Source organism: Columba livia, chromosome 2 (genome assembly GCF_036013475.1).
Source record: "Columba livia isolate bColLiv1 breed racing homer chromosome 2, bColLiv1.pat.W.v2, whole genome shotgun sequence".
Lineage (NCBI taxonomy): Eukaryota > Metazoa > Chordata > Aves > Columbiformes > Columbidae > Columba > Columba livia.
Window position 1 is genome coordinate 67,419,543 of NC_088603.1, and position 14,823 is coordinate 67,434,365.

The 14,823-nt window shown below is 38.4% G+C and overlaps 1 protein-coding gene across 9 annotated transcripts in view; it reads right to left on the minus strand.

Annotated features, from left to right (window-relative positions):
* MCUR1 (mitochondrial calcium uniporter regulator 1) overlaps window positions 1-14,823 on the minus strand; it is a 48,694-nt gene that overhangs the window by 18,988 nt on the left and 14,883 nt on the right. For 6 of the 9 annotated variants that reach the window (XM_065052339.1, XM_065052338.1, XM_065052337.1 and 3 more), the window contains one exon: window positions 12,109-13,605. The exons of 1 other annotated variant lie outside the window; for it this stretch is intronic. In XM_065052339.1, coding sequence (XP_064908411.1) covers window positions 13,550-13,605 — 56 coding nt within the window. In that variant the 3' untranslated portion in view covers window positions 12,109-13,549. Of the gene's footprint in view, window positions 1-12,108; window positions 13,606-14,823 lie in introns of those variants that run through there. 2 more of the 9 variants (XM_065052334.1, XM_065052333.1) reach the window with 1 other exon arrangement.

Sequence of the window (14,823 nt, forward strand, 5' to 3'; positions counted from 1 at the left end):
GTGGGCCCCTTCCAAGTCAGGACATTCTATGTTTCTATGTTCTTTGTTAGGGTGGTTCTTACTGCAGAACAATGTTTAAATTTCTCAAAGAGAAGTGTGACTTACGAGAGTTCAGTGGCAGGTTCACTCTGTTATTTACTGCATGGGGGAAATATACCAAGCTGAATGCTGTTTACCTTCTCACCAGGGACTTCATACTCATTCACAGAGCAAACTTTCAGGTGTCTTCTCTCCTGTGGCTTGATACCTGTTGTGGTGCAAACTTCCAGGATTCTTCTCTCTCTGATAACCATTGCTTCGGAGTCTTTATTTTTAGAGCTCCAAAGGCAAACTTCCAGGGGAAAGTACCTGTTCGCGAAAGCAAACTTTCAGGTGTTCCCTCCCTGATAACCCTTTGCCCCCGACTTTCTATTTTTGAACTCCAGTGGCAAACATTCAGGTGAGGCCTGATAACCATATGCAGAGCAGAATTTCAGGAAACAAAATTATCAGAAAAAACAAAACAAAACAAAAAAAAAAACACAGTGTAGAATAGCAGGAGGTAGCAGGAGGGCTGGCTCAAACTGAGCACCTGCACAGAGGTCCAACCCGAGCAGAGAAAACCATAGAGTTTTATATCTTTACAGACCATTCATACCATGATTCAGTCCAATAGAAATATTTCACTTTGGGGTCTTCTTGCTTCTCATTGGATCTTTTCACTGATCTCACATGTGCCTTTGTTTTGTTCAGTTGTAGACATTGTTTATGGTCCATAACCTTGCAGGGACTGTTTTGCCTGAATAAGTCCTTTCTTCTCAGCGAAGTGCAAAACAGGCCCCATTTTGCAGATGCCTAATGTCTCTGTATTAGCCTTGTTTCACTATTTTTTCCCCAGCCAGTTCCTTTCTTCCCAGAAAAGCGCAATCTAGACCTTATCTTGCAAGTGTTCAGTGTAGTTTGTAGTTGCCTTTGGTAAATGTGAGCAGAACATTACAGCTTAAGATTTTAGCAAATCCAGCTTACTAAGTAACATGAAGCCAAAGAGTATATTAAAAATCATACAACCTTATACTTCTAAGTGATTCATTATATTTAGTGTGCATTTACTTAAGCTAAAGGATTAATGTTACACTTAAATTGGGCTCATCTACTGACCTGTGAGTAATAAAACCACTGCCATACAGCCCACTTATTTAGCAGAGAGAGCTCAAAGTAGGCTCATCCAGGCAGTCATATTTATAAAGTGGTTGACTCGGAGTTAAACTGCATACAGTGGGAAAAGTATGCACGAGACTCCCTGCATCCACAACTTATCAGTGTTCAGTGTGCTGTTCTGCTTCCCTGCAGGTTTCTTAAAAGGAGTTCTTGGCCTGGCTACAGCTCAAGGCTTTACCTCTTCTGGAGCCTGGACCAAACTGCTGCTGGTTTGGCTGAGGAGTGTCGACTGCATCCGCCACAAGGACAAACACTGATTGCGTAAGCTTTGTTTCCACAGGAAACTAGATTCAGAAGTTCAGCTACTTTTTTTGTTCTTAAAAAAAAAAAACAACAAAAACCCACACAATAGGGCTAATTAGGAAGTTTTCCCACAGTCCTTTTCAGCTGCAATAGTTTCTGTAAGAAGTGGCGACTGACCTGCTAACTCACACTAGAAGTTAATGTCTGATTTATTTTTTTAATAAAGAAATGTGCAAAAGCTGCTATTGCTGCTGCTAACACTGAGACCTTTTATATGGCTAAACATTTCCAGTCTACTGTACAGTAATTCTTGTCCCTTTCCAAAGGAAAACATACTGCCTTCTTTGTGGTCTGCCCTCCACTCACCTCTCCATTCCTGGCTTTAGGGGAGCTCCATTGGACTGCACCCACATGCTGCCTGGACTTCAGACTACGTTGAGCAATAAACATAGTCTGCTCAAGTGCTCCCTCTGGCATATTTGCATGAATCATGACCTTATGTTTAGCTTTTGTTGTTTATTCCAGTTTCTTCAATCCACCCTCCCACTGCTGCTTTACCAAGCTGCCAATTAAGAACCTTATTTAAAGGGCCTTATCTATTTCTCCCCAGGAAACCTAAACAAAGAAGTAAATGACTGAGGAGAGGCAGCTGAAATCCTGGCACCTCCCAAATCACTTAATTTCCCTCTTCATCGCACCTGAACATTTCAGTGACAGCACCTTTTCTGTTGCCTCAGGAGGGCAGGATATGGCCATTCAGAAACAGCAGATTTCTGTTGTTTCAAAGGTGGAACACAGCATTGCCAGCAGTGTGGGGCTACAGAACAAACTATGAGAACCAGACGCTTGCAGTTAGCATTGCACTGAGAACTGGATGATGAGCAGCAGTTGGAGTTGGAAAATGGAAAAGGAGCAGAGGTTATTTGTGCCATGAAGCTATCAGGAAAGGCTTCAATGTTATGCGTTTCCCCTCAAAACGGCTACAACTCCCAATCAGTCTCAGCAGGGCTGAGGCCAGCTGTTGAAATACTGCTCCAGATCTCCAGTGAGAGGTCTGGCAGGACTGGGACAGTGAGGAGCAGCAGAGGTACCCCAGGAGGTGCCCAGATGGAAGAGGAGCGAGGCACTGAGGCTGTGGTGAAATGAGCTGGCTTTTGCAGTTTTGGGCTCAGTAGGGAAGGGAAGGTGCAGACTGTAGAGGGAGAAGACTATACAACAAATAAATTGCTTATGGGCCTAGGGTTTTGGCCCTCTAAGAAACGGCTTTCATAACTGTGAGAAACTACTTTGTTCATATCAGGACTATGTGTATAGACATAACTGTGTGCATAAACACCAGGGCTGGGCACAGTGAATGTAAAACAGGGCGGATGTGTCCTCCCTTGCCCTCCCTACATGTGTGCACATGTGTATATAGACGCTTACCCTTTTTCACCTTTGGGCTTCTGGGAGCAGAACAGAAGATCCATTAAGGTGTACTGAGGCAGAGAACACCCAGGGTAAAGACTTTTCCTGGGTTTGTTCATCTGCTGAGGACCTACCAAGAAGGGAGGATAATTGAAGTGCAAATTACCTTTAGCTATAATTAGATGTTCACATGTATTAAAAATATCTTTAAAGAAATTTAAAAGATTATTTCAAGATGAAAATAAGGCTTAGTGCACTTCAGAATCTAGATTTTTCCCCTTTCAAACTCATGCTATATTGAGGGGAGTAGGCCATTAGTGCTGTCTTGAGTTTTACAGTAAATTATCTCAGATACATTGGCAGAAGATTAGAAGACTGAAAAAAAACCCCAAACCTTTAAAAATAGTATTTTTCATACTCATTGAGCACTAGGGCATGATATGTGTTTTTTGATCTGCTGAAATTACTGTTAAAAAAATTCTGACATAGGCCTGACACCTGAACCAATGGATACAATGCTGTAGTTACAACTCCTGTAAAAGTTTCCAGCTAGCCAAGAAATAAAAAGCATTTCCCTCCAGTGTTTATACAAACCTACAACAGAGCTAAGTTCCCTGTGGAGTACTGACTTTGCTAACATAAGCACCACACCGTATAATGTGACCTTATTGCTTCATTGTTGTGGTTTAACCTGAGCTACCAGTATAACCACAATAGCCACTTGCTCAACTGTCCCCTTCTGACCCCCCGAATACGCGAGAGAATCAAAAGGGAAAGGAGAAACTTGTGGATTGAGATAAAGACAGTTTCATAAATTAACACAATAACACTAATATACTACTATATATAAAATGGAAATAGAGTATAACATAAAAGATACTCAATGCAATTCCTCATGCACTCTGTCTGCAATGAGCAGTCAGTCCCAGGCAGCAGCACCTGGTCCCAACAGCCGATCCCAGAGAGAGAAGAGAGAAAAACAGCAGAAAGGCCCAGAGGCCTCTGCAAAACAGCAGGGTGGAAAAAGGCCAAAATAAAGAAAGTCCCAAACGGAACTTGCCCAAACAGGTCTCTGTCCTGACTCAGAGACTGGCTGGAAGATTCGGACTCTTGTTAAATATGAAGCATGACGCTAATGGGATGGAATACTCTTATTGATCAGTCTGGATGTCAGTCAGGTTCTGACCCATCCATGCCCCAATTCCTCGATGCCTCGCACCTGTGGGCAGAGCACCCAGAGTGTCCTTGGCTCCCAGACAGGAACAGTTAAGAACATTAGCTCTGTCCCAAGTTGTTATCTTCTTATTCTCAAACTAAATTCAACCCAATGACCGTGCTAGCTATGAAAAAGAGAGGTTTCTAACTGCATGAAGAAAATGAACTCGCTTTCAGTAAAATCAGTACTTTCATCCTAGTCTTCCACAGATTTCTTCTTGCTGCTTTTACTGGACCACTATTCCAAATCCTAAATCCTCTGGTGGTCAGGAACATCTTTATAATTTCCATTGTAAAAGTACTTATGGCAAGTGTGTGTCTTTCAACTTAAATAATCAGTTCCTTTTTCTTGTGTTTGCTTCTAACATAGTACCCTTGAGAGCACACACAGAGCCAGCTTAAGTTCAGTTTTCATTTGTTAGGCAAAGTAAATCAAGTTTCTGAACATCTTGGTAACCATTCTCCAGAACACTAATAGTTTGAATTGGTCTTTCTTGAACACCAGCAAGCAGAACTTTCTTTGTCTTCCCATCATGAGATTACTTCTTAACAGTATTATCTTTGTATCTTCTTCAAGTCCAATTATGTGGAATCTGATATCAAGATCTATTAAATCTGTTGTGTTTCTTTTGCCTACAAAGTCTGTTGTACAGTCATTACGAAATAAAGCTGCCAAACTAGTCTGGAACAATTTACCTTTGGTAGAACTATACTTCTTTTTATGCAATTTTCCTTTTATATCTCTCAGTATTCTTTCTTCTATATAATTTGAAAAGCCCCCAGTACTACTGGAGGTAGCAATCCACGGTCAGTTAAATTGGATATACTAGGGAAAGAGCTCAGAGAATCGTAATTGTCATGCAGATCAAATGTGGCTTCTTGATTTCGACTATTTGACTAACATTGGTCACATACCAAAAAGAACAAAATCAAGATTCTGGCAATAGCCTATGTCAGTCCACTGCACCGGCGTAAGAAACGAAGTCTGTGTAATACCTGACTGTACTTAGCCATATATATCAATCTCCCTCACAAATGCTAGTTACATATTGGATGAGCAGTTTCATTGACCTGAACTCTATGGTAGTAGAGACCATAAATAAAATAAATAAATAAATAAATAAATAAAAGCAGCAACTCGCATACAGGTCTCTTGGGACAAGGTTTAAATAGAGTGAATCTATTATGCTGGCTAGCTAGGGACTCATTACTGAATCCGCCATTCTTTGTCTTTGGAAAGACTGGAATCCATTCTGGCAGAAAAGCCCTTCAGCCCTTGGAATCCCAGCAAAACATTAGAATCTCTTTTTATCATCCAACAGTCCTATTGCATTCCCACGGCAGAAAAGATTATGCCAAGACCTATTGTTTCCTACCCTCAGGCAGGCTGGGATCTCTTCTGAGAGAGCAGAATTTTTAAGTGCTTGCAGCCCTGGTAGGAAGTGCTATGAAAAACAGGCAGGAACTGCCCCCTCTGCTCTCAAAAGCAGATTTCCTCGTATAATTATCCCAGTAGGAGCTGGAATTTGGAGGACTCATCTGAGAGTGGGACAGAGGGAGGCACAAAGGCTGGCACTGTCCCCCTCCCCCAGCCCTACGTGGAGCAGAAGGCAAAGCAGCTCCTTTCTCCAGCAGCAGAGATATCCTTCCCAGCAACAGCATCGCTGTACTCTGTGTGCAATGATTTGATGCTGACATAATGCTTCCATATAATCTCTGAACACGGGAATTTCAGCACAGACCCGTTAAACCATCCTTGCCTACCTAGCTGCTGTCCAAAACTGCCTCGTAACTTAGCAACTAACTTGATACCTGCTATCACTCACAGGACTTCGTTAACATCACCATTTCTTGAGCTTTTCCCTTTCATTTTGTGTATGTATTTCAAGTATTTCTCCTTTTGTTTTCAGTGCTCCAGGAAGCAACTCACTTTTCTTGGTTTTGGCTACCTCTCTACAGTAATTCTGCCTCACAAACATCACCACATCACCTAGCACACCTGTTACTTCAGTGAGGGTAATTAGGAGGAAACAATCATCCTTTGGTAATGCGGGAACAGGGCTCAAACACAGTACATCACAGCAAAATAGATAAAAGATCTAAAAAACAACCAACCTCCACTACACATGTTTAAGTTATGATTTTCCCACCAAGCCTAATGCAACTTATGTAAAACTTCACATATCTTTTGTTTCAGTCCAGAAGGACAGAAAACCACACAAAATAAGCCTCCATTTTCTGGATTAATGCACCACCACTTAAAGGAATGGGTGGCTACCCATGCTGCAAAAGCAGTTGTTTAACAACTGCCTGTCTGTCTTAGAATCATTTTGGTTGGAAAAGACCTTTACGATCATTGAGTCAAACTGTTACCTAGCACTGCCAAGTCCACCTCTAAATCATGTTCCTAAGAACCTCATCTATACGTCTTCTAAACACCTCCAAGGACAGTGACTCCACTTCCCTGGGCAGCCTGTTCCAATGCCTGACAACCCTTCCTGTGAAGATTTTTTTCCTAATATCCAACCTGAACCTCCCCTGGTGCAACTTGAGGCCATTTCGTCTCCTTTTATCACTTGCTACTTGGGAGAAGAGACCAACACCCTTCATGCTACAACCTCCTTTCTTGCTGGCTTTTGTCCAGGAGCAAAGAGGAACTGCATGGCTTAACCTTCATATATGGAACGAAGACTTGTCTTTGCTTATGTTTTCTTTCACTGTTGCTACAGTCTTATCTATTTGGTATCTTAGATACTTATACAGTACACAGAGTTCTAGCACCTTGCAATTTTTTCCCCCGTATTTGTATCTGTTTATACATGATCCTGTGGCTTACTTTATTCAGAGATATTTGAGTACCTCAGGGTCTCGTGGTTTTGCTGCATGTGGTAATGTATTAACAGTGTACAGATATATTTAAACGGCTACTTAAAATACAATTTGTACAAAAACTTAAACAAGCATCAATCAGAAGATTGATCATGAAAACTTCATATAAATAAACCTTTAACTTCAGTGAACAAGTAAAGGCTTGAAAGAGAGCCTTTGGTCATATTTTAATGCATTAAGCACCATTTCATTAAGAAATACATTAAATGCCTCATTAAGAACAAACTGAAAACCAACCCCTTGCCTCCTCCAAATCTATCCACAACCTTAGGGAAAAAAAGAAAAAAAGAGAAAAGAATATAAAAAAAGCTCAAAAACAATGTTGAAACTACAAACGATATATAAAAGAAGCCAAAATGTATTTATTAAATGAGATATTGAATATTTGAAGTTAAAAACTGCAAAACAAAATGAGCTAGGACTGCCTAAGTACAGAACCATGCTTTTTTTTTTTTTTTGTTAGGTAAAGCAGAAAAAGAAAATACCTTACAAAATACTGGTGTCTACGTAAATGGAGATGTGGTTTCTATTAAACATTTACCTTTACTGTGAGCATATTTTTGCTTTGTTAGCTGATGATTACCACTGTTTTTTCTATCAAACAGGATTAGCTTCCTGAGACATTCCCAACCCCTCAGTTAACCGCACTTCATGAATCATCAAAGTTATAACTTGTCAGGTGTGGTCTGACACCTTAGGGCAAACCAGGACCCTGTTTCAAACAAAGTGAGTGAACTACTTAACAGCTTAGTGGACAATATGCTGTTAACTTTTCTAAAGTCTTTCATGCATTTTTACAAACAAAACAACCAAACCCCACAACCCCAAAACCTCAGAAGCTTCTAAAAATTGCTTAATTTTAAAAGAAGGCTCCTTTTCAGAAGAAACAAAATTACTAAAATCTCTGCAAGAATTTTCCTATTGACTTGTGGTACTGTGAGCTTTATTTTGCACTTCCCCCCCACCTCGACTTTCGTAGCATTTCAACTTCTTCTTAAAACCCAGTACCCAAAACCCAGTACTTCTGAATGGTACTGTAACGTGACTACGACAACGTGAGATAAGGTAGCTAACTAGATGAACGAAAAATACTGAACAAAAATGTAAACCCCACATGCCGCATCCACACTAGACATGCTCAGTCTCATCCATGTATCATCATGTGGTTAATTCTTTTAGTATAGGCTCATGCCTGTAGCTTTGTCTTAAAGCTCAGTGAAGAGTTCAGGAGCTCAGACAAGAAGGTAAGTCTGCATGTAAATCATGAGGCATTAGAACTGATTTATTTGAAACCCAAGATATAAAAGACAATATAAAAATATCCAGCCACTATCTGTATCTAGTTGTGGTAAGCAGTCTTTAAATGGAGCTTCTGAAGTGGCCTTTGTATTTATTTATTTATTTATTGCATCACTGGGATAAGTTTGTAAATATATAATGCTTGACACACCTTTCCAACAATACAATAGATCCTGGGTAAAGACAGAAGAATGACTGGGAGTGATACAAATTATTCTGGACAAAATCACAATCAAAAGTGACATATCTAATATTTGCCTATCCATGAAGTAACGTGCATTGCTGACAGTCCTACATAAGAGAAATACAGGATTTCTGACAACAGAGAAGGACCAAAGCATGCTGGTGATGAAAGTATGAACAGTATAAACTGAGTTTTATCCTTCATGCTGAGGAACTTGCCCTGATTCCCTTCCCACCCCCTGCCAAGATAACTATTAGCCACCCTATCTGTTCTGAAGCAAACCCTGGAGCCTGTATACAAGACTGATTTGACCCAATTCAGCTGCCTGCTACAAGTATGCCATTTCTAGATACATACACAGTTCTGTTTAAAGTTATCACTTAACATGTGCCACTTACTCGCAGGGAAAAACAAAACAAAGCAAAACCCAAACCAACCAACTCACCCTTCTTTTTTTTCCTCACTACATTTTTAGTCATGAAAAAGAAGAGACTATTCACAAGTAGTATTAGTCATGACTTGGATCAAGCTCATATTGTTTCAGAATACAATGGGGGACCTAGTGAACTTCTAAGAGTTTAACAGGGTGCATTTGGGAACATCAGAGAGACAAGGGGTATCGAAATATTACAACACAACAATGTGCCTCACTACAGGGATAAACATTGGCCCAAGATTGATATTTGCTGCAATACTTTGTTACTCATTTCCAGTATTTTGTTTTTTGTACCAGCTGGGCATCCTCCCAAGAAAACTGGAATCTTATTTCTTGGAATGGACAGATTTCAAAGGAACACTATGCAAACACTGATATCTTCCCTCTATGATCTTAATTTAGCTACAGGACTGAATGTTACGAGTAAGAGGCAATTGCCGTGACACAGAATTTAAGTGTAAAATAAAGAACAAACAGTACTGCTTTAAAATGTTTGACAATAGGGCAAAGAACGTATTTTAAGTCAAAGAAAGCTTTCCTAACAAAGACACAGCAGGCCGTCTTGTATCCAAGAGTGTATGCACTTGTTTCTGATTAAAGCAAACCACAATATTCCAGGCACATATTTGATTGTAAATGAACTTTCTGTTCAGGGGCTGAAGAAAATCAATTGCTTGTACAGAAAGCTTTACTGTAAAAACAATGAACATCCCATCCCACAACAAAAAACCCTATAAATTCAAGATCCATGTAGCCAAAGGAAAAATAATTAAAAAGAAGCCACCATTGTCCAACTAATGAATAACTTCGGAATACAACTTTTCCAAATGTACTAAAACAAAAAAAATCATTTATTTTACAGTTTACTTACTCCTTTAAAAGAGACTTTACATACCAGTTTTTTAATTTTAGAAATCATATTAACGGCAGTTTACTTGAGTCCTGAAAACTCAGTGGGAGATACAAGACTAAGTCTCGCTCACACCTTGCAACCAGTAGTTCGAAGGAACTACTCACAGGAATTTAGCTGACTTTGCTGATAAAAACCAACCAACCAAACCCCAACAAAACCTACCACCAACAAACACACACAAAAAAATCCCATCAGTTTTCCTGTGTGAGGTCTACAGATGGTAGCCAGAGTAAAAAAAGTCAACTGAAATGGTACAACTCTGAATATATACTAAAAGAAAGTAAAAACCATGCCTTCTCCAAAGTCAATAGGAAGGGTTAATGGCTGCATGGAGCTGGGATTTCACCATTTAAGAAAAGATCAGTTAAGTGAATATTCATGTCTAGAGTAAGACTTATTCTTGTAAACGAACACATTTGTGGTTTGAAAATATGAAACAGATTTCATACCTACATTAAAAATACGTTCCCATTTGTCAACTCATGGTTTTAAGTACAACTCTACAATATTGTGGGAAATGAATGATGCAATCAACACTTCCAACAGAGAAAGGGCCAGACAGCATGTGACTTAATAGTAATAAAATACCTGTAGCAAATGATTTTGCTAGTACATACCGGTGAAAAGGAGGTATCTCCCTTATGGATTTTGACTGAAAACTTGAGGGAAAGCGAGACAGACAAGCAGTTAAATTCAGCATACTCCCACTAACGTATTACAAGTAAACAGAGTTTTGTAGGAACTCTGGATCTTGATTTGTTCTGTAAAACACGAAGCTTTAGAAGCAACTTAGGTTTTCCAGCAAATTGAATGGTTCTCAGTCTCCTTCCCCAAAGGAATATAAATCTTTAACGAATCTCCTGTCTTTGCTGTGTGAATACGGAAGTTCACAGGGAAAACTCACTAGTTTTAACATGAGCAGACGGCTACTTCTACATACTCTCAATAGAGATGGGTTCTTCCTCAAAGTAAATCAGAGATGAAGCTCAGCTTTGGCTGCATCTCCTGTTCTTGCAAACTAACTTAAAGAGAGCCTGAGAGATATAACATTTATAGATTAAAATTTTTCTTTTATACTTTTTTCATACCAGGTAGCAAATTAACAGATACATTTCTGAATCAAGGGGGAGATGCTTTTTCACAGCTGAAGTGGTTTTACGGTAAACCAGTCTCATTTATTTTTCACTTGCATCTTTTGAAAGAGCTCTTCAAACTAAGAAATCAAAATCCGAAGTCAGAACTGAGACGTATTTCTATACATTTAGAATTCCTACTGATTCAAATTGAAGACAATATACAGCATGATACAGAAAGAGTCTTATAGAAAAAAAAATTGGAGAATTGCCAACTTAGATGTCCTATTTATGAATTTAGTGATCATTTGACACTCAACTGTTGCTTTTCAAGAGGTATTTAGTAGTATGTCCTGATGTATTTGCTTCTCACCTGTATCAAAAGGCCCATTCTTTTAATCTCACTTTCAAAGAATTAGTGTTTGGAAACACATGGATGGATTTTCTACCCCTTTGGAATGCCAGTAAATACATGTGGCACACATGATGAAATTATGTTAGAAAGATGCCTAAGTGATCTTTTAAATCAGAGGAAATCAAAGATTTTTCATCTATACACAAAGGTTAGGAACAACAAGCCTTTACATCACACTTAAAGACTTTATGGGCTATGAAATAATAATGTTCTATAGATAGTTTCCTTTTCCTGAATATTAACTTTATTGTTTAACACTTATCAAGAAGTGCTGGTTTTCCTAACACTTTGCTAATTCCACAACACTGCTGTTCTATAATCTTTCACTTCCTCCTTCCACCTGCCCTGAAATTAATTTGCATAGTATCTATTTTGGCAGGATAAATATGATATTTCAAATTAGCTCTACATAATTATTTTAGTGACTATTTATCAGCTGCCCAGGCATACAGGCAAAGATGTAGTGCTTACACAGACATATACAGAATCATCTGTCCTGGGAAGACAGGAACCAACACTGAAGTCATTCCAAACATTAAATTATTGCTCATCTAAATTGGGAAAGTGTCAAGTCCTAAAAGTTAATACAAAAAAAAAAAAATTTAAACAAAAAAAGTGAACATCTTGAATATAGATTAATTCGACTTAGAAGGGCTGTTAAGTTAGTCTGAAATAACAGTTTTTCTTACACTGACTGTTCTTTGCTCTTTAATGTGTTATAGTGGCTGTCAACTCTGCCAATTCATAGCTTAAAAGTCCTATTAGCAGTCACTTACCTTCAATCAAAGAGATTAACTTCAAATTTAAAAGTTGCAGTTATAATGAAAACTCGGCACATTCTATGAAATATCCAAAATTCTTTATTTCAGGTCAGCATACTATTGTTACAGGGATTCATCTCTTTTTCAACACTTGCACATGATCAAAGTTGGCACTCCCAACCATCAAAAAAGTAAATGGTTATTAGAGTAAAGGCACAAAGTAGCCAAACAGCTTTACTTTAATTAAGCAAAGCCATGATTGTGCTCTGACAGCATTTATTACCAGTGCATAGATTGTTCTCTCCTCCTAAGACCAAGCAAGAAAGGGAAATTTCCCTTAGCTGAAGGAACACGATAGCATCTCTGCTCCTAGAGCAGTCGTTTCATCAGTGGAAGAATGACAGATATCTGGGTACACTGGATGCCTTCCTTCATTGCTTCAGTCACATTTACTAGTTCACATGGGCTTGCTCAGAACTGGATTAAACATCCTTGCAGGTCTCCATTACTGCTTTAATTATTATAATCACTATACAAGTTCCACATTTGAAGAACCAACAGGATTTTTTTTTTTTTTAATAAAACAAACAAAAAAGCCAGAAGACTGCCGGTATTGCGATTCCCTTGCTTGAGACACTTCCCAACCACCATTTAAAATCTCTTTCCTTTCAATTCCCTTCTGTCAAGGAGGCAGCATCAGAAACACTTTGTAGCACCCAACCGTAAATTAACACAACTAGTGTATTTTACCGCATTTCAAACTTCCAGTTAGTTGTAAAGTTAAAAATTAGCATATGGAATGAATATCAGATAGGTGTACCAAAGGCAAGTTAGTCACAAAAACTGCTACAAATACATTACAGACAAAACTAGCAGTAAACACCGCTATCATAACACAGTACTCTTTCATGAAACAGGACTGACTGGACGGCCATCTGAAAAACAAGTTGATAATTATGATGTTATAAAAATAGCAAAGCAAATATTTGATCATAGTAACTGCATGACCAAGTGTTAGAAGGAGGGAAGTAAGCATGATTCAGTTAACACAAATTCTACTTACACAAGAGTGCCTCTGAGCCACAAAACATGTAGTTTCAGTTTTACATTAATAATCAAGACTTCAGTTTGGTACATGCAACTGACTTCAGCAAGCATGTCAGATAAGGGAACGGAACATAATTCTCATAGATTCTTCTCTACAGCATGCAGCCCCATACAATTGGTACGAATGCCAGCTTTTGCTTATATGACACTTTGTAGCAGCATGGTGTACTGCAGTTCAGAATGTAGGGAAATGTCAGAAATCCCTGTTACCACGTTTCAGAGGAAAGTTTCAAAATATGCACTATACGTGTACAGTTTGTTTCTAGGCACATCTTTGGTTACATTCTCAATACAGCCTGCTTTACAAAAAACAAATAAAACAGTCAAGACTTGGTTAAAATCTGGGCAAAGATAAAACAACTTTTTTTCAGAAACCAAAACAGTAGAAGTCCCTTTAAATGGATGTTTTATTATCTCCATAAACGGTAAAATCCCAGCGCTACAGTAAGGCATGTAAATACTGAACCTGAAAGAAAATAAAAATGGGGAGGGAGATGGAGACAATAAGCCATTACCTCTTGGAACATTTCTTCAGAAAGCTATGTACCCATCTTAATACGGTACTGAAGTGTAACCACGAACCCTTCCCCATGTAAGCAAATCAGGTTTTCAATACACAACACAATTTCAAGGTGGAGCTGCACAAAAATGACAAGTAAGAAGGAAGGAAAAAAGAATGCAGGAAAACTGGGGCTGAAAAACTATCGAAGGGCTGAAAAAAGCCCTTAGCTGTCTGCCATTCCAAAAGAGATCAATATGGCAAGTTACAGTTGTAAAATGAGGAAAATAATAACAGGATTATTAAATCACAGTCAAGTGTTCAGCAAACTAATAAATGAAAACTTATCAGTTTGAAATTTTTTACATTTCTATTTAAATGAAATCAACTTTTGGTTTCTAGGTATACACACTGCCTGCAACAGGAACACTTCAAACACAATGAAGATTGTTTTTAATTTTTTTTCTCTATGCAGAGTAGGGATGGTGGAGAAAAGAATTTCCTCTCATTTTAATGCATTGCCTTTTATTTTCAAGTAATGATTCTCTGTAAAGGATATGCCTGAAATACAGTGCTATGAATAGACATAAGTGGTTGTACTTGTGACAAAATCCATTGTGAAAGAATAATCATAAAATCTGAATCAGAAGAATAATTTTCTGCTGCAAACCTGCTCATTTAATAGCACTGCACACTCAGTAGAAAAATGTCAAAATATTAAAGTTACCTAGGGCAACAATTTAGGTATACACACAGATAGTATTTTTCTAATGCACGTGTCTAAAAAATCAAACTTTAAAGAATATGTGGTGCTGAAGAGTGAGAAAAGCTGAAATGTTCCATTTTGCATATAGATCTCCATCAGACAGATTAAGAAATTCTAGAAATGCATGCAGCTGGCTGCTTTTAGAAATCAATTCAGGCATAGAACTTTTTGGCCCTTGTTATCAGGCAGCTTTTTAGATTTCTTATATACCTAATTATTACAGTGTAAAGCAAGAGAAAAAAACCAGTGCCATACAGCCATAGCCCATGCAAAATAAAGTTGCAAATCATGGGAAACTTTGTCTGGGTTAAGTACACAAAGGAGGCTGCTAATCTTGACTATTTCAAATCTATTTTTTTAATCAGAGCATTTATGAACACATCAAGAGTCAGCCAAACATTTAGCAGTGTTTAACAGGT